General features: G+C 32.1%; 1 protein-coding gene across 4 annotated transcripts in view; it reads right to left on the bottom strand.

The window, feature by feature from the left end:
* Window positions 1-620: 620 nt before the first annotated feature.
* The window catches only part of LOC111696848 (uncharacterized), a 29,039-nt gene continuing 4,327 nt past the window's right edge, over window positions 621-25,332 (bottom strand). Inside the window, exons 2-11 of one of the 4 annotated variants that reach the window (XM_023466595.1) lie at window positions 22,639-22,716; window positions 21,812-22,181; window positions 21,268-21,306; window positions 19,381-19,443; window positions 14,996-15,072; window positions 10,591-10,673; window positions 9,863-9,947; window positions 6,740-6,793; window positions 4,600-4,672; window positions 621-2,225 (exon numbers count right to left, since the gene is read on the bottom strand). In XM_023466595.1, the coding sequence (XP_023322363.1) occupies window positions 2,043-2,225; window positions 4,600-4,672; window positions 6,740-6,793; window positions 9,863-9,947; window positions 10,591-10,673; window positions 14,996-15,072; window positions 19,381-19,443; window positions 21,268-21,306; window positions 21,812-22,181; window positions 22,639-22,716 (1,105 nt within the window). In that variant the 3' untranslated portion in view covers window positions 621-2,042. Of the gene's footprint in view, window positions 2,226-4,599; window positions 4,673-6,739; window positions 6,794-9,080; window positions 9,132-9,862; window positions 9,948-10,590; window positions 10,674-14,995; window positions 15,073-19,380; window positions 19,444-21,267; window positions 21,307-21,811; window positions 22,182-22,638; window positions 22,717-25,332 lie in introns of those variants that run through there. The other 3 variants (XM_023466597.1, XR_002764177.1, XM_023466596.1) reach the window with 3 other exon arrangements.

The raw sequence follows: 25,332 nt of genomic DNA, 5'->3' as shown, positions 1-25,332 counted from the left end.
CCTTAATGTTTTCCAACCCTGCCTTAAAATATAATATTTTAGAATTGAAGAAATCAACCCTCTCTGGGTTTTGTTTTGACACGTCGTTTGGAATTATCTGATTTTAATAAACATCTTTAAACGAAAAGTTAGGATACGTAGTTTTCATTATTCAATAAATTGGAAAATATACTTATATAAAGATTAACCCTGTTTTAATGAGTTTATCTAAATTAAATGGACCAAGTTTCCAAGATCATGTATTTTATATTAACACATATATGTCTCTTATCACTCGCATAAATATCTTAACAAACAAACACAAAAGTCGACCTACTTTTCTTTTAGTTGAAAAGGGAATAAAATTTGTCTTTGGGAAACTGAAAATAAGGTCTTTCCCACAAACCTGTAATCCCTAACAACCTGATGATGCAAACATTTGATATTAAACTATATATTCTGTCAGATTAAATAGTCTAAGTTTGAAATATTACAGCTTTACACCATCAAGTGAAAAGATATAGGGATTAGAAAATTTAAGTTTGTAGCTGCAAAACCTCAATTCCTTTGGCTTCAATTCTTGTTTATTTTCTGAAGATGATTAATATGTGTCATGTTCTGGGCATCAAGAAACGTGATACTCCTTTGCATAATGAATTATTTTTTTTAAATGAACATTTTGTAAACATCTAATAAACGTTGAAGGAATTATCAAATCTTTTAAGTTAACAGTACAATTGAAAACTACTAAATTGACTATTTTGCATATCTTATTATCTTGTAAAAAACTGAAAATCAAAGAAATGATAAGATTTGGAAAACCTAGTACATAGTTTGTCTATTATTTGTAAATAAAACTCAAATCAAATTTACAGCGTACATCTTTTGTTCTCTTAACAATGAAAATTTCAATACATACATTGAATATCATAAACTCTCACTGGCCAATTGAATTCTGAAGTTTCTTGTTGTACTGTATACGTGTATCTTTTCTAACTTTCGCATTTCACTTTATATGTAGATTATACATCTTGACATGTTGTTAGTTGCACACTGTGTACATCTTATCATTTTATTGTACATTTAGTACTATAAGCCGTCTCCGTACATTTTAAATTATTGAATACACAACACAGCAATTGTATACAATCATTTATAATAAATGTTGTATATCTTCAGATATTGTTAGTTTAATAAACTTTTTCACTGTTTTCCTATTTTCTGTATTTTTACATCTTGTACATTTCATTTTTCATTTTCTTTCCATTTTCATAGATTTTAACCTCTTCTATGCTCTTTTTCATTTGTCTGTTTTCTTTCCTTTTTTCCAGTAATTTAATTTTTTTCATCTGCAATTTGCCTTTTTTATCCGAAATCCGCTTTTTGAACATAAACTTTTAATTCTGATATCCGCTTGGTGGAACATAAAATTTTCTAGTATCCGCCTTCTGATCACAAATTGTCCTGATATCCGGTTTTTGAACACAAATTTTCCTGATATCCGGTTTTTGAACACAATTTTCCTGATATCCGGTTTTTGAACACAATTTTCCTGATATCCGGTTTTTGAACACAATTTTCCTGATATCCGGTTTTTGAACACAATTTTCCTGATATCCGGTTTTTGAACACAATTTTCCTGATATCCGATTTTTGAACACAAATTTTCCTGATATCCGGTTTTTGAACACAATTTTCCTGATATCCGGTTTTTGAACACAAGTTTTCCTAATATCCGGTTTTTGAACACAAATTCTCCTGATTTCCGGTTTTTTATAACAAAATTTCCCCCCTAATTATATCCACTGATTATGAACCGTATGATAATTCAGGATAACAATGGAAAAACTTTTTTATTGTTTTTAATCTGTTTTCTTCAATGTTCTATAAAAATGTACAGTGAACAGTGTACTGTGCACTGTACTGTACAGTGTACAGTGTACTGTGCACTGTACTGTACACAATCTTAACTTTGCACTTTTTTCACAAAGAAATCCTTCGAGCAATCTTAAACTAGAATACGAGCCCGATTTGAGATGAACAAGAGAACCATATTGGAGCTATTATAGCCGAGCTATTAGAGTGTCTCTATGAAATAACGCGCTCACATTCTTCTCTAAGTCTATGGAACTGACACTAAGTTTCCTATGGCTGGTTCTATGGTGTCTATGTTTGGTTTGGTAAATGGATGGTGAGGTTGGATTACTGGAATATTGTTCATCTGATGCCCTCTCTCCAAATCTTTCCTAAATTAATGTTATTACTAAAATTGTATAATTTATTTATCTATTTATATTATTATTTCCAAAATAATCTCTTTATAAAGCATTTATTTCCCTTTTGAGCAAAATTTAATTATTGAACTAAACCAAAATTATTGGTTTGTCTGCCTCAAACTTTAAACCTCCAAATTGTCCTATTTTTAAACTGGCTAGATCCAAAACTTAATTAGAATAGAATTGTTAAAGATAATAAATATACACAACTGGTATTATCAAAACAAGACCAGGACAATTTGGGAAAATTAATTTCTCATGATTGAAAACTATCTAAATTTTTTTTAATGGTTTATGAGGAAAAAATATTGAAATAGACTGGAAACCAAATGTAAAATATCTTTATAGTGGGTACATTGAAAAAAAAGCCCCGTGCAATTTTTTAATTAAGTTTGACGTGATTTAGCTTTTTAAATATCAACTCTCGTTTTTGTCTTCTTCTGTATGCTTCATATATCTACAACATTTTCCGTCACTGATAAGTCTTTTATTTTGTTCTTTAGAATTAGATATTTTTCTAGTAAAATGTTCATTAAACTTATTTTAGTTATAATCTCCCCCCCCTCATATCCAACAGAGACTTTTACATCAATTACCGGTAATTAGATATTAATTATTCCCTGTAGTTATAATTAAATAAATTAGATTAGAAACATATCCCTGAATTCTAGTAACAGACATGTTGTATGTTGTATTGTGTATCATATATATAAAGTAACAATCTCTGTTTGTGTTTGTTTGAATGTCGGATTATACCTCGCGAACCCCCTAACAGATTTTTGTCAAATTATGATTGGGGAACTCGGGAGAACCACGGGAAATTTTCTACTCTAAGTTGAGTAGGTCGACTTTTATATGGTAAACGGCGGATGCAGATGTGTTTTCTGTGACAATACCAAATATATAGAATATATCCTGTATTATGGTATATATGAGACAAGATATATAGAATATATCCTGCATTATAGTATATATGATACCAGATGTATAGAATATATCCTGCATTATTGTATATATGAGACCAGATATATAGAATATATCCTGCATTATGGAATATATGAGACCAGATATATAGAATATATTCTGCATTATTGTATACATATGAGACCAGATATATAGAATATATCCTGCATTATTGTATATATGAGACCAGATATATAGAATATATTCTGCATTATTGTATATATGAGACCAGATATATAGAATATATTCTGCATTATTGTATATATGAGACCAGATATACAGAATATATCTCTTCAATGATATTTTGTTACAAATAATTAATACAATATACTGGTATACAGTCCAGCTTCCAGTCTTTAGTTGAGCCAACCTCTATCCATCAATTCTCTTCAACTCACAGCTCTCAGCTCACAGTTCATAGCTTACAGCTCACAGCTTACAGCTCACAACTTACAGCTCACAGCTCAAAGCTGCTCACAGCTCACAGCTCATAGCTGCACACAGCTCACAGCTAACAGCTCACAGAGAGAATATTTATAGCTCATGACACACAGTTCATCAGTTTCCAATGCCTTCCCATTAAAGATATACTGTCATCTAGCTCATAGCTCATCCAATATATACAACTAGGCTTGCAGTGCGCTTCAAGCCTATATTCTATTTAAACCTTTAATCTGTTAACATTTTCTCTTTGAATATCTACAATTTAAAACAATAACTAAAAAATTCTTTTGCTTGGATTTACAAAATCACATGAAAATCGTATTTTTACGCAAATTTTTGAAATTTTGAAACTCCATAATCCTTCCCTTGGTCATCTGAGGTTCCATGAAAAATTTAGACTCGATCGGTTCAGCCGTTCTGACGTTTATTGTTTACAAATAAACAGACAGACAAGCAAAGTATACATATACAATCAGTTTATAATGTTTTCCCTAGCTATTACGGCACTAATTGAGGCAAATTAGTGCCGTTATAGTTCATGAGTTATAATCGGATATCCAAACAGGTAAAGACAAAAAGAGATTACTACTTTTTATCTATAATATCTAATGTTTCCATTGTAGAGAGAAAAGGTCTTAATGTTTAATTAAAGCAAAGCTACAACTTATTATTTAGCTGACGAGGCACTAATCCTTCATTTATTAAATTCTATTTTCTGATTTGCAACTAACTGAGACGTCAGCACAAAAACTTTTATTTTCACACACAAAATTATCTAATCCCTATATCTTTGCAACCAGATGGAGTGAACCTTTGATATTTCAAACTTATATTTTTTTTGATAAATCACAGGTCTGCGACATCAGAGTGCAAAGATATAGAAATTGAAAAAATAAGTTTTTGTGACAATAACGTATTTCCTCTCTTTACTAAATACCTGACATGTGTGCATTTCAAGTTCTTCTTGTGTTTGTCTCAAATATTGTGATTTGTTTGCAAAACCTCCATAACTAAAAATACAACATATATAATATTCCCTAAAACAACTGAAAACTCCATATGTTTTCATAAATTTAAGAAAATATAAACCTTACCATTTCATAAAATTCACTAATTTAAAAATATCAAGACGAGATTTTTTATATTTTACTTTCTCATCCTAAGCAACTCAATATATATTCTCAGTGGGATTAAAAAATGTGGAATAGAGGTAGTCCTTTAAACATTAAACACAGCAATTGTAAAGGTATCTATCTAAAGTGATCCCATTACACTTAATAAATTGACTTTTAAGCTATCGTTAAAACTATTGTTTTAAAACAACATCAAATACACAGATGACTGCTTAATGTGTTTATATTTATTATTATGGGTTCCACCGTATGTTTATATATATATAAAGAACAACATTCTGTACATTACAGAACTAATATCAATTGTTTTTAATTAAAAAGTATTGGATCCTTCTGTTTTTACTTTTTTTTTAATAGAAAATTATTAAACTGATACCTGGTATTTTAAATAGAAAATTATTACACTGATACCTGGTATTTTTAATAGAAAATTATTACACTGATACCTGGTATTTTTAATAGAAAATTATTACACTGGTATAACCTGGTATTTTTAATAGAAAATTATTACACTGATACCTGGTATTTTAAATAGAAAATTATTACACTGATACCTGGTATTTGTAATAGAAAATTATTACACTGATACCTGGTATTTTAAATAGAAAATTATTACACTGATACCTGGTATTTTAAATAGAAAATTATTACACTGATACCTGGTATTTTAAATAGAAAATTATTACACTGATACCTGGTATTTTTAATAGAAAATTATTACACTGATACCTGGTATTTTAAATAGAAAATTATTACACTGATACCTGGTATTTTTAATAGAAAATTATTGCACTGGTATAACCTGGTATTTTAAATAGAAAATTATTACACTGATACCTGGTATTTTTAATAGAAAATTATTACACTGATACCTGATATTTTTAATAGAAAATTATTACACTGGTATAACCTGGTATTTTAAATAGAAAATTATTACACTGATACCTGGTATTTTAAATAGAAAATTATTACACTGATACCTGGTATTTTTAATAAAAAAAATCACGTGGTGCACTACAGGACATTCACATTAATAACATATAATCAACTTTCTAGAGAAAACTAAACTTACCTTACTCAACTAAATGTTGAGTTAGTTTGTATTCTAAGTTATAATAGTAAACTCAATGTTTTTTACTGTATACACCAGTTTATACTTTAGTTAAAAACTGCCAAATAAGAAGCTTTGAATTTTTTCTTTACAACACTTTGTGTGATCATTATGAAAACAACATTTTTCAGCCTGGGTTGACCCTCGTCAATTCCTGAGATTGTTTCTGTTGTAAAAATTCAAGACTCAAAGACTTAATTCCTTTCTATCAAATCCCATTTAGGTATGTAATTAATTATACAATATTATTTTGTTACTTTGTATAAAGTAATAGTCTTTTACTCGATGATTTTTTGACTAAATTGTATCGGTTGCAATGTGGGCAAGAAATATAATGCGTCATGTGACTAAATTGTATAGGTTGCAATGTGGGCAAGAAATATAATGCGTCATGTGACTAAATTGTATCGGTTGCAATGTGGGCAAGAAATATAATGCGTCATGTGACTAAATTGTATAGGTTGCAATGTGGGCAAGAAATATAATGCGTCATATGACTAAATTGTATAGGTTGCAATGTGGGCAAGAAATATAATGCGTCATGTGACTAAACTGTATAGGTTGCAATGTGGGCAAGAAATATAATGCGTCATGTGACTAAATTGTATAGGTTGCAATGTGGGCAAGAAATATAATGCGTCATGTGACTAAATTGTATAGGTTGCAATGTGGGCAAGAAATGTCTTTTTTATTGAACTATTTTTTATCTTTTAAGATATTTTTCCATTCAACGGTTTAGAACTAAAATAATTTACTAAATTTTGTTCTAATCAAAAGAAGTTTGCACAGTTAAAGGATATGAATAATCTACATCTAATATTAAATAATTATACCTACTATTATTATAGGAGCAACAATGTGGATTAGAATCAACCCTGCTGTTACATCTGGAAATATCTAGTTTACATTTTTTTCCAGTTAGTTAGGCTGGAGTATCAAAAGGTTAGGTTAGGTTAAGAAAAATATGTAAAAATGAGGTGAAGTAGATCAGAGAAGAATCTCTATTTGTTATTAAAAAGTGATTTAAAGACCTGTAATTTATTACGATGTCTCAAAGTCATATCAGTAAATTTGCATACGACCTAGTTCTTCATGTTTACAGACAGCATTTCTATCAAACTCAAATAAAACCCAGGATTTGGAAGGGAGGGATATGAAATGTCTTACAAAAAAAATGAAAACCATTTAAAGGGAAAATTAATGAAAAAATGACGGAGGGGAGGGGGTATGGGAGATTGGTTTTGATGAAGACATGTTCGACGAAGTTGATATAAAAAGAAAAATATTAATGTTGCAAAGTTTGACGAGATAAAGTGTTCTGAACATTAGGAAAAACAGAAAGAGATCATTAAACAGGGTATACAGTTCTACTAATAATTAATAATAATAATAATGATAATGATAATAATAATAATAATAATAATAATAATAATAATAATAATAATAATAATAATAATATCTGATAATAATATTCTCTTTTTTTCCTAAATTAAAAGCTCATTATTGTTTATATATTTGTATGTCCTTTAGAAAAATATTAAGCGAAATAAAAAGGACAGTTAGCAGAACCCTCCATGCCAAAATGGAAATATCTGATTTACAACGATACCCTTGAAACCTTTATGATGAGAAAGATATTGTCGTTTTCTAGGTTTAACATTGTTCAATTCTGATACTTCTTATATGTTTTCCCAAAGACGGTAGAATAGTGAAAGATAGGGCATTAGGAATTTATCCGAATAGTGTGTACGCTTTGTACTCTTTTATATGACGTCATTGGCTGCAGTATTGGTTTAAATCCAAACAATCAACATTAAAACTCTAGTTATCAAATAAATTAATCATTGTAGATGCTAAAAATGGTGGTAAAATAACGACACAATTATAAACTTCTAAATTTGTTTTACTCGGTTATAGGAAAGGATGCTCTCCTGTTAAAATAAAGCTAAAATTGTGATTTTGTTACACATCTCATTTGTATGAAAAAGACCACAAATTTTAAAACAAAATTTGTTAGAATGTCATTAAGTATAGTTTTGTTATAGTCTAAAGCAGAATGTTAGGCCAGTAACGTGAGCAAAGCCCGAAATAACCTTGGTTTTAAGTAGCCAAATTTTTTAAACCAATTACATTGCAGTCTGTTTTAAGATAAAGTTTATCTAAAAAGATAATAAAGTCATGCATTTCTACCGGCAAATTATGTAAAACACGCAAGTTTTTGGTGATGGAAATGCTTAAAGAGTCCTAAAATCTTTTTAAATTATAGAAAAGACGACATTCTTTGGCTTCTTATTGAACCCAATTGAGGCATCTGGTTTTGCGTATAAATCCCAATGCCTACGCTTTATATTACAAAGCTTTTTGTGTTTTCCTGTCACTTTAGTAGAGAAACCAAAGTTGAAAATAGTAAGTTTTCAAAATTATAAAAATTCATATCACATTCATAATTGATCAGATAAGGGTACCATTGTGAATCGGGCATTGTAATGGAGGGTCACTTGAAATTACGCTTACAGTCCTTTTAAGCTAAACGTGTTTTGATTTTTTGTTTATAATTTAAGAGTTTTCTGCTGAAAATTAATTTCTTTTAATCTTATCTATAATACAGTAACTACGAAGGCAGTAAAGGAGACTACAACAGAAAATTAGAGACATAAGGTCAGAATTTATGAGTACCGAGAAGTAAATAAACTTCTTCTCGAGTAAACTTTGGGCCACACTAGAGAATTAGTTAATCTAGTTCTTGTTAATGCCATTGCCGACCCAATATATGATATATGAAAAATCTTTTAAATCAAAGCAAAGAAAGAGTTTCCAATTCCCTTGTTAATAATCTCAAATTCTAGGTTAGGTTCGTTGTACTTGGTGCGTGATACATATAGCGTATGAACAAACAACGTTAAAGGGAGTGACCAGCTAGACATGGTTGTTGAACTGAGAGTGCAGTATTGTAGAGAAATTTTTCAGAATTCATTTGAGACCTATTAGACGTTTTTATGGTGTATAATTGTTCAGCAATAGCAGAATCTCAGTTCAAATACCATGTATATATAGCCCTTTAAGATTTTATTGAAAGGAAAGCATTATTCTACTTTAAATGAACATTTTAATAAATTAAACAAAATAAAAACACCCTTCAAAAGTACATCTAAGGTTAAACAGCATAAAAATGACCTTTTATGAAAAATATTTCCCGATTGAACAATTTACAAAGTATCTCGCATCCTGAAAGAAAAATCTGGAGGTTCAAAAAACACGAGAAGGCTAATTTTTGGTTGAAAAAGAATAAAAAAAATTATGCAGTTTTTATTTTTTAATTATCATGCTTTCTATTTTAACTATGTAGTGTGACTGTGCGCAAGGATTTTCTGCACGGAATCCTATAACTTGATGGGCAATTCCTAGAACCTGTCTTAACCATAACCAGAGGAAACATAATAATGGTTGCTTACTCTCAATGCGCTCCAATGTACGAAAAATATCGTCCCTAAGCAAAGATAAATAAAATCCTCATATGGCGTCACTGATTATAGAGGTGAGAGTGACGTCATATGAGGATTTTACCTTTGAGCGTATTTAGAGTAATTAACCTTATTATAAAACCTTGCCATAACCATAATTCTTATACACGAAACATGGTAAACTGGAGGTCTTAACATCGGGGTAATCTCAAATTTAGAAGCCATTTTCACTCATCAAAATATACTTTTTGTATTTGCTATTTTATATTTTGTTGAAATATGCTTATAGCATTTAAAATCTCTTGCGCTATTTTTGACATATTTTAAACGAGAGATACAAATATGTCTAAAATCATTCCGAACCAGACAGGATGCTCTATTATGAAATTAGTTTTATGTGGAACCCGCTGTCAATTTGCTCTCTCCTTGATATGGAGAACGGTTTAAACAAAATGGAGTCCCCCTTTTAGTCCCAGAAAGGAATAATTTCACTACCTGGTATTATGGATGTTTGTGAAAGAGTTTGCGAAACCGCTCATCCCGTACAGGCCTGTCGTACTACACTGCGCATCATTATTGCCTGTACATAAAACCAGTTTAATCTGGTTCCAAAGGCAAGTTGGCGGCTCTAATATTTAAAGTTGCGGCTCCGATGTTTCAGGTTAATGCGGCTCTAATTGTTTAAAGTTTGCGGTTTTAATATTTAAAGTTTGCAGCTCTTATGTCTAAAGTGTGCGGATCTAATCTTTTAAGTTTACGACTCTAATCTTTAAAGTTTGCAGCTCTAATGTTTAAAACTTGCGGCTCTGATGTTTAAAGTTTGCTGCTCTAATATTTAACGTTTCCCTCTAATGTTTAAAGTTCCCGCTCTAAGGTTTAAAGTTTGCGGCTTTTACGTTTGTTTAAAGTTCACGGCTATAATATTTAAAGTTTTGACTTTAATGTTTAAAGTTTGCGGCCAAAATGTTTACATTTTTAATGTATTAAGTGTGCTGCTCTAATGTTTTAGGTTTCTTGCTCTAATGTTTAAAGTTTATAGGCTTTAATGTTTATGGTTTCCGGCTCTAATGTTTAAAGTTTCCGGCTCTAACGTTCAAAGTTTGCGGCTCAAAAGTGTTAAATTTCCGAAACTTACGTTGTATTATGTTTCCGTTGAAAAGCTAAAGTTTGTGACTCTAAAGTTTGCTGCTCTAGTATTTAAAGTTTGCGGCTCTTGTATTTACCTAGTTTTCCATTGCTCCTGTAGTGAACAGGGGGTGGAGGAGGATAGGGAGGAGGAACTTTATCCAAGGAATCAGTAAAGGATCTAAATAGTGAGCATTCAAATATATAAAGTATTAATCTCTGTGTGTCTGTTTGTCCGATCAAAACTCATAAACGCATTAATCGATTTGCCTCAAATTTGATTGGGGAACTCAGAGGAACCATAAGAATGTTCTTAGTTGAGTTTAAAGACTCTAAGTTCAGTCGGTTCAATTTTTTAGGGAAAGCACCGTTTCCAGTTAAAGCTGGGTTTCCAAGCAAGTTTAGTTTGGTTTGGTTTGTTTAATTACCAGTTACCACAAACTAAGATTAATCAATATTTAGGATGTGTGAACATTTATTTCAATTTTAAAATTTAAAGTGAGTCTCCGCCCTCCAATCCATAACTTTAATTATTTTTAACCAGCTAAGGCAATAGAGGTTTTTAGGATCATTTTTGTGCATTAATAATAATTTTAGTTTATTTATGAAACTTTTTCTTTAAGACAAATTTTTATGAATGAGTGGACCTGGATTGTGGAAACAGTATAAATGTTCAGCTTTTATAATTTGACTTTAAAATTCTCGTTCAAATTACTTTTCAAGTGTCGGAGCTGTTGTTACATTGTTCATTTCAGGAAAGATTCTTACTAATACGAACCTTGTGACGTAATATTGATTTTTTTTTTAGCTCCGTTTATAGAGTGGGAAGTCTGATTAACAACTGTACAAATAATAATATATTTTAAGAATGAATTAAATCCGAGTTTTAAACATTTAACAATAAATTATTTATCTTCCACGCTATTGATCAGATAAACGATTAAAAATATACGCATACATGCAAACTTTAAATGGATTCAATTTTTTTTATGTAGTGTAATTCTAGAAAAGTTTTAGGATTTTTCGACGCGCAATCCAAGAAATATTTTAGGATTTCTTGTAGTTTAACCCTGAGAATAGATTTCTTGCAGTATATCCCGGGAATAGATGTATTGTAGTTTAATCCCGGGAATAGATTTCTTGTAGTTTAACCCCGAGAATAGATTTCTTGTAGTTTAATCCCGGGAATGCTTCAAGATTTCTTGTACCGTAAACCCAGATAGATAAATTCAGGATTATTTATATTGTAATTCAATAATGTTTTAGAATTTCTTGCCGAGTGATCCGAGAAATGTATCAGTATTTCTAATAATGTAATACCAGATGTGTATCAGTATGTCTTGTAACGCAATCCCAAAAATGTATTAGTATTTCATGCAGCGTAATCAAAGAAATGTATTAGAAATTTCTTGTAGAGTAATCCCAGAAATGTTAAAGGATTTCTTGCAGCGTAATTCCAGAAATGTTAAAGGATTTCTTGTAGCGTAATCCCGGAAATGTTAAAGTATTTCTTGAAGCGTAATCCCAGAAATGTTAAAGGATTTCTTTTAGCGTAATCCCATAAATGTTAAAGGATTTCTTGTAGCGTAATACCAGAAATGTATTAGAATTTCTTGTAGCGTAATCCCAGAAATGTATTAGAATTTCTTGTAGCGTAATCCCAGAAATGTTAAAGGATTTCTTGCAGCGTAATCCCAGAAATGTTAAAGGATTTCTTGTAGCGTAATCCCGGAAATGTTAAAGTATTTCTTGTAGCGTAATCCCAGAAATGTTAAAGGATTTCCTCCTAGATATGTCTAGCTTACATAGAGATTTCTCTAATTTTATCAAATGACGAGATGACGCTAACCTTCTAGTAAATATTAATCAAAGACGATTATGATGTTGTCGCTTGATTTCCATGTTTATTGGGACACCCTGTGTTTAATATTGAACATAAACGTAGAATATAGAATGAGTATCTTGAGGAGCTTTAGAAATTTTAACTGTTTATAGTGCAATAAAATTGAAAAAAGATCCATTTCAAAGTTTTGGTAATTTATTTCAGTTTATGTTGTAACATAAATATCTATATCTTGTAATGGCTTTTACAATCACCAAGTAAGCATGATTAATGTAAAGACAACCAAGACTTTTAAGCAAAACGGAGAGACCGTGACCGATAATTTCTTCAGATTTTTTAAGTTTTTAAGTATAAGTTAAACAGCCATTATCAAATGTATTTTTCTTACTTTTTTGTTGTTGCATATATTAATTGACCGCAAATTTTCCTTTTTAGAAGAAAAAACATTATTTATATTGACTTAAAAAATGGTTTCCTTTCAGTTTTTGGTAAATGGGTTTTTTAAAACTATGACAGTTCCTTTAAACCATTCAAGAAAAGTGGAATTTAAGTGCTAATGATACGCAGGATTTTGGACTGTAAACGCAGGATATTGGACTGTAAACGCAGGATTTTGGACTGTGAACGCAGGATTTGGACTGTAAACGCAGGATTTGGACTGTAAACGCAGGATTTTGGACTGTGAACACAGGATTTTGGACTGTGAACGCAGGATTTTGGACTGTAAACGCAGGATGTTGTAATGAAAACGCATGATTTTGGACTGCAAACGCAGGATTTTGGACTGTGAACGCAAGATTTTGGAAAATGTACGCAGTATATTTCACTGCAAACGCAAACTTCAGCCGATGGCAGTGCAGTATACTGGTCACGTGATTTCCGTCTGTATCACGGGACAATGATACTGCACTGCCATTGGCTGAAGTTCTGGTGACGTAATAAGGACTATACGGACTAAATGTAAATATATTATCAATTATATCTATTAAAAATGCAAAATAAAAAGTAAACAAATTTTATAGGAACAAACCTGAGATTCTCCTGTGGGGTATAATTGTTTTTAGATTTGTATTTGCTGAATATGATCTGTTTAAACCTACTACTTTTATACAAAATTGTATATATATGAATTTTCGTATAATTTTGACATAGTTTTATATCAATTTCTCGAGACAGGAACATCAGATAGATGTTTTATATGTATCGTTTAACGCCTGAGATTCTCAGGTTTGTTCCTATACCCCCTTTCATTTTTCCTTTACAGTCCCTTTAACTGTAAACGCTTGATTTTTGGGCTGTAAAAGCAGTATTTTGGACTGTTTAAGCACTATTTTGGACTGTTTAAGCACTATTTTGGACTGTTAAAGAACTATTTTGGACTGTTTCAGTACTATTTTAGACTGTTAAAGAACTATTTTGGACTGTTTCAGTACTATTTTGGACTGTTTAAGCACTATTTTGGACTGTTAAAGCACTATTTTGGACTGTTTAAGCACTATTTTGGACTGTTAAAGCACTATGTTGGACTGTTAAAGCACTATTTTGGACTGTTTAAGCACTATTTTGGACTGTTAAAGCACTATTTTGGACTGTTTGAGCACTATTTTGGACTGTTTAAGTATACTATTTTGGACTGTTTCAACACTATTTTGGACTGTTTCAGCACTATTTTGGACTGTTACAGCACTATTTTAGACTGTTAAAGCACTATTTTAGACTGTTAAAGCACTATTTTGGACTGTTAAAGCACTATTTTGGACTGTTATAGCACTATTTTGGACTGTTAAAGCACTATTTTGGACTGCTAAAGCACTATTTTAGACTGTTAAAGCACTATTTTAGACTGTTAAAGCGCTATTTTGGGCTGTTAAAGCACTATTTTGGACTGTTTAAGCACTATTTTGGACTGTTTCAGCACTATTTTGAACTGTTTAAGCACTCTTTTGGACTGTTAAAGCACTATTTTGAACTGTTTAAGCACTATTTTGGACTGTTTAAGCACTATTTTGAACTGTTAAAGCACTATTTTGGACTGTCTAAGCACTATTTTGGACTGTTTCAGCACTATTTTAGACTGTTAAAGCACTATTTTGGACTGTTAAAGCACTATTTTGGACTGTTAAAGCACTATTTTGGACTGTTAAAGCACTATTTTGAACTGTTTCAGCACTATTTTGGACTATTAAAGCACTATTTTGAACTGTTAAATCACTATTTTGGACTGTTAAAGCACTATTTTGGACTGTTAAAGCACTATTTTGAACTGTTAAAGCACTATTTTGGACTGTTTAAGCACTTTTTTTGACTGTTAAAGCACTATTTTGGACTGTTTAAGCACTATTTTGAACTGTTAAAGCAATATTTTGGACTGTTTAAGCACTATATTGGACTGTTAAAGCACTATTTTGGACTGTTTAAGCACTATTTTGGCCTGTTAAAGCACTATTTTAGCCTGTTAAAGCACTATTTTGGCCTTTATACGCAGAGGTTAATTCTTTAAGCACAGGCTTTATACCTTTAACAGTATCTAAATGACGTGGCCGGCATTGGCCGTTGAATTTAAAAAATCGATCAACATTCAGCAGCAAAAATAGCTTGTGCGCACTAATACGGACGCACATGTATACACAGCTTTAATTTATAAAGACATAAAAACTGACCTAAGTGTCGGCATTGAGTTGAAATGATTTAGGTTCACCATTGGCACCTCGACTGTATCCTCTCTAGACCCTAGTTCCTAAACATACATTACATTTTCAAGGCCAGCTCGTTGAAACAAAATTTAACCGCTCACTTTAATAGTTTAAAAAAATGTCAAAAAGAAGGTCAAAATAGTATTTGGCAAATTGAGGCACATGATTTTACATCCACTTTTTCAAGGGCTTAACAAAAATGTAGTTATTAGATCTGTAGTTTTGATAACAAAAATGTTAAGGGCTATTCTAGATTTGTTTAACACGGAGCGTCCTTTTACTGTCCTGTATCCAAACATATGCATTAAAAAAGAAAATTTGGTAGAAACTCCCTTAAGTTACTTTTCCTTAAAAGTAAAAAAAAGTAATAGTGTCCAAAATGAGAGTGATTCGGCAAAAAAATACTAGAGCCCCCCCCCCCCGCCTGTTTAGTGTTAAGACTGCAGAATAGACTGCAGAGCTTATCTGCAGTGAAAGATTGATTTTTAAATTTAATGAATAGCATATGAGTTATTATTTAATACATATCACTAGTCATTCATTTCAAAGTTTTCTTTGATTCTATAAATCCCCCTTGAACACCCTTGAGCCACCTGTATCTTACTTGAACCACCTTGAACCCCCTGTATCCCCCAAGAACTTCCTGTATCCCTTGTATCCCCCTGTATCCCCTTGAACCCCCTGATTCCCTTATATCCGCCTGTATCCTCCTTGAACCCCCTGTATCCGTTCTATCCCTCTGTATCCCCCTGAATCCCACCATATCCCCCTGTATCCCCCTGTATCCCCCTGTANCCCTTGAACCCCTGTATCCCCCTGTACCTTCTTGAACCCCCCCTGTCTCCTACTACAGATGAATTGGTGGATAATCGATATATTTTCCCAGCGCCAAGTTATATTCAGCCAATCTTACAATGTTTCTAAGCATTAATTTAGTTTAAAGTTTATTTCAATAAAGTTGTTTTAAGTCAAGGAACTTTAAAGTTTTGTATTAATGGTACTCCGTTAAACTAAGAAATGCTAATAAATGTCATTAAAAAGAATTTCTTTTGACATTAAAATCTTGTCCAAAATCCATTATATCATAAGCTTTTATTATGTATTTTTACTTTTGTCTATAATATGCTTACAGAGTATACCATATCTTCCTCATACATTATATATATTAATGTTTCTAGCTGCATGATGTATATTCTATTATTAATCCATCTATCACTATTTACTATTTTTATATGCTCACTTTGACCCCCCCTCACCTCACCAACATTATTGTTACCTAAAAATAACGTCCATAAAGCTAGAGAAAAGACTTTACAATGATACAGAAAAAAACATAATAAACTATGTTTGCACTGCCTACAAGAAATCGAAAAAAATGAGAACGAGTGTCAAGAACTAAAAGTGATTTTTTGGATTTTTTTTTTATAAATTCCTAAAGTTAGTTTTTACAAATAGTTTACAGTAAAAAGATTGTTTTATCACTCAATAAAGCAAAAAGTACGTATAATGCATACATTAGTTAAATTGATTTATGTTATCAGGTTTTCAACACGAAAATTATGAATATCTCAAAAAGTATTAGTGAGGAGAGTAAAGAGCACAAATTGGATAACTTTTTGGTTTACTTTTTAAGTTCTTAAAGACTTGTTTTTACAGAGATAAACAAATATATTTTTTGATTATCCGCAATCGATTATTAGACTACAGGTTTTTAAAATTACATTTTAACCTTACAGACTAAATTAAACATGTTTTTAAGATTGCAAATGAGAGGCTTTTTAGAAGGTACAATGTGTGGAAATAAAATAATTGCTCATATAAGTTGGTTAGGATGCTCATAATATGGATAAAACAGAATTAACAGAATTTTAACAGGTATACACACAAAAACAATGAAATGAACCAAAAAAAATTTACCATGGAATCTATGAGTTTCAAAAGAGATACAGGTATGTAAACAGTTTATTTAAGTGTTTATTTTGAAGCAAATATTATTAAAAATTAAATTACCATTATAAAAAGTGCACCGACTGAATTTTGCTACAAATATCTCATTTGAGAGCCTTACCCAGATGAAATTATAAACAAAAAACGTAAAGGAATTGACTCTTTGCAACAAACTCTGATTTTCTAATCCCTATATTTTTGGATTCCAACGTCGTAAACCTTTGAAATTTCAAACTATGACTTTTGTTAGATCAAAAAGTATAAGTTTGAAATATCAAAGGTTTACGACATTGGGATTAGAAAATCAGAGTTTGTGGCAAAGAGTGAATTCCTTTATGAAATAAAACAAAAATATATTCAAAAATACATACAAAATGTTTTTAAATCTTCAAAGGATAGGAACTCCACCTCGTCCTCTCCCTCGCACTTCTGCTCTTTCTCTCCCTCGCTCTTCTGCCCTTCCTCTCCCTCGCTCTTCTGCCCTTCCTCTACCCCCACCGTTCCCCCGCTCTCCTTTATCATGCCATTGCCTCTCCTCCAGAATTTCCTCCCATCTTGAGCTGCGGATTTATTCCACCTCTTTTTTGGAGGTTTTACTACAGGACGATATCTCAAAACTTTCTTCAGTAGAAGTAGTACTAGAAAGTTTGAATGCCAGTCAAGCAGTAAAAAGATATTCATCTATTTTGGAAGAGGTTTTTATATGCGTTTTGAAATCTGATGAGGTTTTCAGGCCCCAAGTACTGAAACTGAAATGGTTCAAGTTCCTTTGAACTCCTTGAATTTATTCCACTGACCTGGACACAAATAGCTGCATTAGGAGGAGCATCCGGCAATGAAGCAGCATCAGGAAATGTAGCGGCATGAGGAAGCATAGCAGCATGAGTAAGCATAGCATCAGGAAGCATAGTATTATCAAGAAGCATAGCATCATCAGGAAGCATAGCATCATCAAGAAGCATAGCATCAGGAAGAATAGACTCAGGAAGCGTAGCATCAGGAAGCATAGCATCAGGAAGCATAGCATCATCAGGAAGCATAGCATCATCAAGAAGCATAGCATCAGGAAGAATAGACTCAGGAAGCATAGCATCAGGAAGCATAGCATCAGGAAGCATAGCATCAGGAAGCATAGCATCAGGAAGCATAGCATCAGGAAGCATCGCATCAGGAAGCGCAGCCTCAGGAAGCATAGCATCAGGAAGCATAGCATCAGGAAACATAGCATTAGGAAGGATAGCATCAGGAAGCATAGGATCAGGAAGCATAGCATCAGGCATAGCATCAGGAAGCATCGCATCAGGAAGCGCAGCCTCAGGAAGCATAGCATCAGGAAGCATAGCATCAGGAAACATAGCATTAGGAAGGATAGCATCAGGAAGCATAGGATCAGGAAGCATAGCATCAGGAAGCATAGCATCATCAAGAAGCATGGCATCAGGAAGCATAGCATCCAGGATTATAGCATCAGGAAGCATAGTATTAGGAAGCATAGCATCAGGAAGCATAGCATAAAGAAGCATAGCATCAGGAACAAGTGAAGCATCAGGAACCAGTGCTACATTAGAAACCAGTGTAGCATCAGGAGTCAGTGCAGCATCAGCTGGGAAGTAGATTTTTTCACAAAAACTGTTCGTCGAGTACAGAGCTTGCATTCAGCTGCAAATTCCTATGTGCACAGCTCACACTGCACGCAGCTGAATAAAAAGCAAGCGGGTTTCGATAAGTTTACTCATATCTCCGTACTCAACAAACACACAACAGTTGTAAATCAGGCATTGCCCCCTTTGCATGGAGTCTCTTGAAATAAGCTTACAGTCCCTTTAAGAGTGTATAAAACTTCACTGCAATTTAATTAATGTCACATTACAGACATAAAATATATGTATTCATCAAAACTTTATAGTTGTTATAAAAGAAATAGCTGCTTTCAGATAATCTATTTTTATTGCCAAATAGAATATATTACACTGAATTCAGAATAAATAATATCACTTGGATTGGAACACTAGATGGTTTTCTAACAACATACAAATGTATGCATATATATACATATATATATAATACTATTTGTTACAATACTGCATGTAATTTTAAGAATGCTACTCAAAACTAGCTGAGCTACAATGCTACACGTAATGGTAAGAATACTACTCAAAACTAACTGAGCTACAATGCTACATGTAATGTTTAGAATGCTACCAAATACTAGCTGCTACAATGTTACATGTATTGTTTAAATGCTACCCAACACTTGCTGCTACAATGCTACACAAGACTAGAGGTTACTTTGATTTTTTTTACTTTTAAGGCAAAGTAAATCAAAGGAATTCTGCAAAAATATTTTTTTAATGCTACGGGATGGAAAACTAAGGTAAAAGCCTTTACAGTGTTAAGAATACTACCTGTATTTTTGTATCTGTAAGTCTGAGGGCAGCAGCGTGACGGCTACAGCGGGGAGTATAATCCTGAAACATTTGATTTTAAAATAATTTTGAATCTGTTTCTGGTATACAGTACACTGGTTGGTTCATGTTTCTGGTATACAGTACACTGGTTTGTTCATGTTTCTGGTATACAGTACACTGGTTGGTTCATGTTTCTGGTATACAGTAAACTAGTTGGTTCATGTTTCTTGTAGACAGTACACTAGTTGGTTCACGTTTCTTGTAAACAGTGCACTGGTTGTTTCATGTTTCTGGTATACAGTACACTGGTTGGTTCACGTTTCTTGTAAACAGTACACTGGTTGGTTCACGTTTCTTGTAAACAGTACACTGGTTGGTTCATGTTTCTGGTACACAGAAAAAAGACTGGTGTATATTATTATTCTGTTTTTGTATTATTTTCAAGCATGCATGCCACTGCATGACAGAAAACTAGGCATGAAATGAACATTGTCAATTAACCAGGAATAATGGTTTAATAAGCTTTTATTATTTATAAATAAATACAAAGTAAATATATTTAATCAATGTCAATTATATTTATTAAAAATATATATATAGTTTCAACTCGATAATGTTTGTATTATACCACTGTACTTGATACTTCATCACACATATTTTTTCTATTTCAAAAAGTTGTCTGTACTCCTATTAGGTTTATATACTTCAAATCCAAAACATATCCTTGCACAACCTGATAAAAAGAGTTAAAAGAAGCATTAATTTTGTTTTGTTATATGCTGCCTAATGCCTCTTGTAGGAATTATAAATACTAGGCTTTTAGGGCGCTTCGCGCCCATCTTCTATTTAAATTTTGAACATGTTCTTTTTGTTTCCATTTTAAAACAAAGAAGAAAATTTTTTTGCGGATTTAAAAAAAATATTCGCGGATTTTCAAGAATTTAAATTTTTTACAAAATTAAAAACCTTTTATATTTTTCATAAACCTTCCCTGTGGTCACGTGATGTCCCACAAAAAATTTGGGCCAGATCGGTTCAGCCGTTTTGACGTTTATCGGATACAAACAAACAGACAAGCCAAATTTATATATAGACTAGGCTTTTAGGGCGCTTCGCGCCCGGCATCTTCTATTTAAATTGTGAACATGTTCTTTTTGTTTACATTTTAAAACAAAGAAGAAAAAAATTTTGCGGATTTAAAATTCGCGGATTTTCAAGAATTTAATTTTTTTTTTTTACAAAATTAAAACCTTTAAAACACATTTTTTTAAAATTTTTATCATTCATAAACCTTCCCTGTGGTCACGTGATGTCCCACAAAAAATTTGGGCCCGATCGATTCAGCCGTTTTGACGTTTATTGGATACAAACAAACAGACATTAACAATCAGCACAACATTCTGCACATATATATTTGCACACCATACTAACATTAGCACAACAATCTGCACATATATATTTGCACACCATACTAATACATTCTGCACATATACATTGGCAAACCATACTAACAATCAGCACAACATTATGCACCTATATATATTTGTACACCATAATAACAATCAGCACAACATTATGCACATATATATTTTCACACCATACTAACAATCTATTTTACACATATATAAATGCAAACCATACAAATTCATTCTACACATTTATATTTGAACACCATACTAAAAATAAATACAACATTCTACACACATATATTTGCACACCATACCAACAATTAGCACATCATTCTACACATATATTTGCACACCAGACTAGCATTCTGCATACCATACTAATATTCTGCACAACATCCTGTACAAATATGTTTGCACTGTAACATAATAACAATTTTGTTAAATTTTGTAAAATTTTGTAAAAACTGGGAAATACCTGAAAATCTACTCCTCTATTTTCTCTGTTATCTAAATCCTAAAAGATTATATTTTTATTATTTCAAAATATAATTCTTTGTATTTGTATTTCTTATTTATTCTTCACCTAGTTAATTCTAAAATAATCTGGTAATTTTATAATTTTTAATTTTTAATTTTTAATTTTTATTATATAATATTTTAGATTTGAAACTCAAAATTGTTTTTTTTCCAACGTAGAAAATTTGCTTTCTCTGAAAAAAAGCAAATCAAAGTTCCATTTGATTTTATAAATAAAAGTCCATCGATCCACTATTTGAGTTGATAATTAAAAAAACGAAATTGATTACTAGGTCATCATATGTTTTCTTTTTACTATACCTCGCCTCAAACTCTAATTTTCCAAAACATATTCATAAATATATCGGCTACTTTTAATATTTTAAGTATTGACTATTTGATCTTCAAAAGTTTAAAAGATCAAAGTTCAAGGACATCAGGTTACATAGATATAAGAATTATAGAATTAGACTGTTGAGGCGAGTATTCTGTTTCTCTCTAACCTGTGAATAGGAATTGTGTGAATACTGAGTTCTATGGTTGGGTTCAGGACCGTAGCTTGAATAGGTTCGCAGAGGATCAGACGAATGGGAGGAGAAGGAACGGTTGGATGCCTCCGGTTGGGATGAAAAGGGCCGGTTGGATGCCTCCGGTTTGGATGAGAAAGGCCGATTGGATGACTCGGGCTGGGAGGTAAAGGGTCTAGTGGATGAATCAGGTTGGAATGAAAATGGTCTGGTGGTTGAATCAGGTTGGGATGAAAATGGTCTGGTGGATGAATCAGGTTGGGATGAATAGTTTCTGGATGAGTCTAGATGGTTTCTGCCCTGTACATCCAAGGTATTCAAGGATCCTTGGGACAACAACAGTTCCCTACAAAACAAAATAATAAAATTTGCTTACTTTTTTTTAAATTTCTAGAAAGTTATTTGTTACATTATCTTTATTTTTAATTTGTAATAATTTTGGTCATTTTCTGTAGGACTGATGAGGATATGAAATATATCGAAATTAATTTCCAAACCCGAGTTTTTCTACCTGTGAGAGTGAAACCTTTTTTTGCGAGTTTGGACAATTTACAAGGAATATATATATATACTCGCTCATTAATATGTTTGCAATAGCTGGCCAAAAGGCTGGACCAAAGTTGGCTAGGACACTAGGGGCTACATGGGCTAAAAGCATATTGAATTTTTTTAATTCTCATAGACAAGCGCAGATAAACGGCGGGAGTAACAATGAGTGATCTGAGCAAAGCCGGGCACTTGAGCTAATAAACAATATGTCTCTATTAAAATATATATTTTAAAGTATTTTTATATAAACTAACCTAGAATTCTCTAGCCTAGAATAAGGCTCATGACTGTACCCTATCGATGATCTAGAAACTGTAGGAGGCTTCTCGGAGCTGAAAAAAATCTTTTTTTTGGATTTTCAATCTTTATTTATTTAATTAAAATGTACCGACTGAATGATTTATTGGCTAATTTACGGTAAAATATGTATACGCTGGTCACTTAAATATCAAGACCTAATTATTAATCTATCAATCAAAACTAATTTATCGGCGTTTTAAGAACAATAATAATTCTGTTTAAAAAGTTGCTTATATGTATTGTATACAAAGCATCCAGAGCCCGGAGGCTAAGAAAGTACAATGTACCGTGTTTATTTATTGGACAGATGAGTCCTTATATGCAGCATTTCTTTCTAATTTTAGATTATTCAAATGTCTGTAAGGGTGTCTGTATGTCTGTATGTCTGTATGTCTGCATGTATGTTTGTCTATTGTCAGGTACCCCCTGATTCCTCTTTATTTCTATGAGTAGTTGGAAAAGACCACTTCAACAATCCCGGGAGAAGAGAGGAGGGGGAGGGGGGGTTAAAGACATATGAGGGGGATTTATGTGTTTTTAGGTGGATTTATCAAGATTTATTAGAAGAGATAAATAGGGTTTTCTAAACTTAACCCATTTATTGTTATTTTTTAATTGTATTAAATGATATCATATACACATAATACATATATATGTGGGGTCACAAAACATTTGGTCCTGATCAGTTCAGACGTTTTAATGTTTATGGAATCAAACAAACGAAAAAACCTATTTTCGAGCAACCAAATAGATTTTTAGAAAGAATATTCATAGGTAGATAAGACCTTATGTTTATAATCAATTTGTCACATTTTGTTTATGTAAATATCTCCGCAATCGGCCAATTCAAAATACTTAAGGCCGGACATATCACGCGGATTTAAAAGTTCGGTCCTTGTACAAGAAATCTGTGACTTTCGATCACCCATTTTAAACAAAAAAAAATTCAATTTAAACTTTTTGTCGTCGGCGGATGCTTTTTAGATGAAAAATTAAAAAAGACAACTCTGTAAGTTTAAAGATTGTTGAATTATAGACCAACACGCGATTGTTGAATTATAGACCAACACGCGATTGATAAATTATAGACCAACACGCGATTGAAATAAAACAGAAGAACCCAAACCAGGGTTATATCCATATATGTTAAATTTCTATAGTGTTTCGAAAAGAAAAGAATAAAAGTATTAAAGACATAAATTTGATAAACAAATATCCTTCATTATCTTGTTTACTGTGCTATATATATACATATTTAAAATTCGGTGATGGTGATGGACCAAACCTATGTAGAGTAAAAAAGTAGATGTTAGTTCCACATTTATTGAATATATATATATATATTGAATATATATACATAATATATGCACAATGGTTGAAATAAATCCAGTTTTTTCCAGTTCTTGAAGAATGCTGACACTAAACTTTTTCCTCCACCACTTCATAAATCTAAACAGCTGTCACGTGACTAACTGTTGTCACATGACCAACAGTTGTCAGTGTCACGTGATTATCTTAGTCTGTGTGTGCTCAAACAATTTGGGGACTCATTGTATATTCCTTGGCTGTCATTGGCGTGAATGCAAATTACAAAAATTACAAAAATAACTTGTTTATGAATTGTAAAGGAGCTGCATGTCGTTGTAATTTCAAGTAATTCCTTCAATCTGAAGAGAGCAATTCCAGATTAAAAGTGACACATTTCAGATAAAGTTACATCGTCTATACGCAACATCCCCCTACTGAACTTTTGACCTACTAACTTTCCGACCTACTGTAATATCGGACCTACTCCAGCTGTTTACTTTTGTATTATTTGAGGGTTATGTTACGGTAAGACAATTTCTGGGCTGATCGCTGCGGCTAAAAGGCCTAGGCTAGGGGGCTGAGCGCCGCGGCTAGGACAGGCTAGAGGCCATTTCGCAGCTGTAGGCCACGTGCTAGTAGGTCGGATGAGTAGTATAGAAGATTTGGCCTAGGTCAGAATTGAAGTATAGCGGATTTGCGTAGGTCGAAAAATACACCATCCACATTTTATACCTAGTTGCCTCATTAATACTGTGGAAAACACCGTAATTGTTCTAATTTGAAAAGTGTTTAATTCACACAATTTCCTCAATCGTTTCTGAGAAATCCGCAAGTTACTTTTAGAGAGAAAACAAAATTGTAAATAAAAGGATGAGTTTTATATTAATTCTAGATTAGACAACGTTTTTAAGGTTATTATTGTGAATCCGACATGTCACTCAAGAAATAGAGGTTCACTTGCCATTACGCCTACAGTCCCTTTAATGGTGAAAGTTCTTCTAGTATTTTATGTGAAGCTTGAATAAATTATGTGAACCATTCTGCCGGTATAATATATGCCAGACATTCATGTGGAAATATATTTTTCATTTTTTCTGTTTATTGTTTATTTTGAGAATAATATTTATGTATATGCTCGTCAAAACTACAATTGGAACTTATTAACATTTGTATTCAAACAATCCCCTGTACTAAATACGGTGGTAGGCAATTATATCAATACAAGGAAGACGACTTTCTTATTTAAGTTTTATTTGCTATCAAGCCTTTTTAGAATTATAAGTTTACAAGTAAATAAATAGAAGCTTTTTAATTTGACAGTATCTCTTTCTATCCATGTT

This window comes from Eurytemora carolleeae, unplaced genomic scaffold (assembly GCF_000591075.1).
Source record: "Eurytemora carolleeae unplaced genomic scaffold, Eaff_2.0 scaffold263, whole genome shotgun sequence".
Taxonomy (NCBI): Eukaryota; Metazoa; Arthropoda; class Copepoda; order Calanoida; family Temoridae; genus Eurytemora; species Eurytemora carolleeae.
Note: the sequence above shows the minus strand (reverse complement) of the source record. Positions and strands in the feature narration are given on the sequence as shown.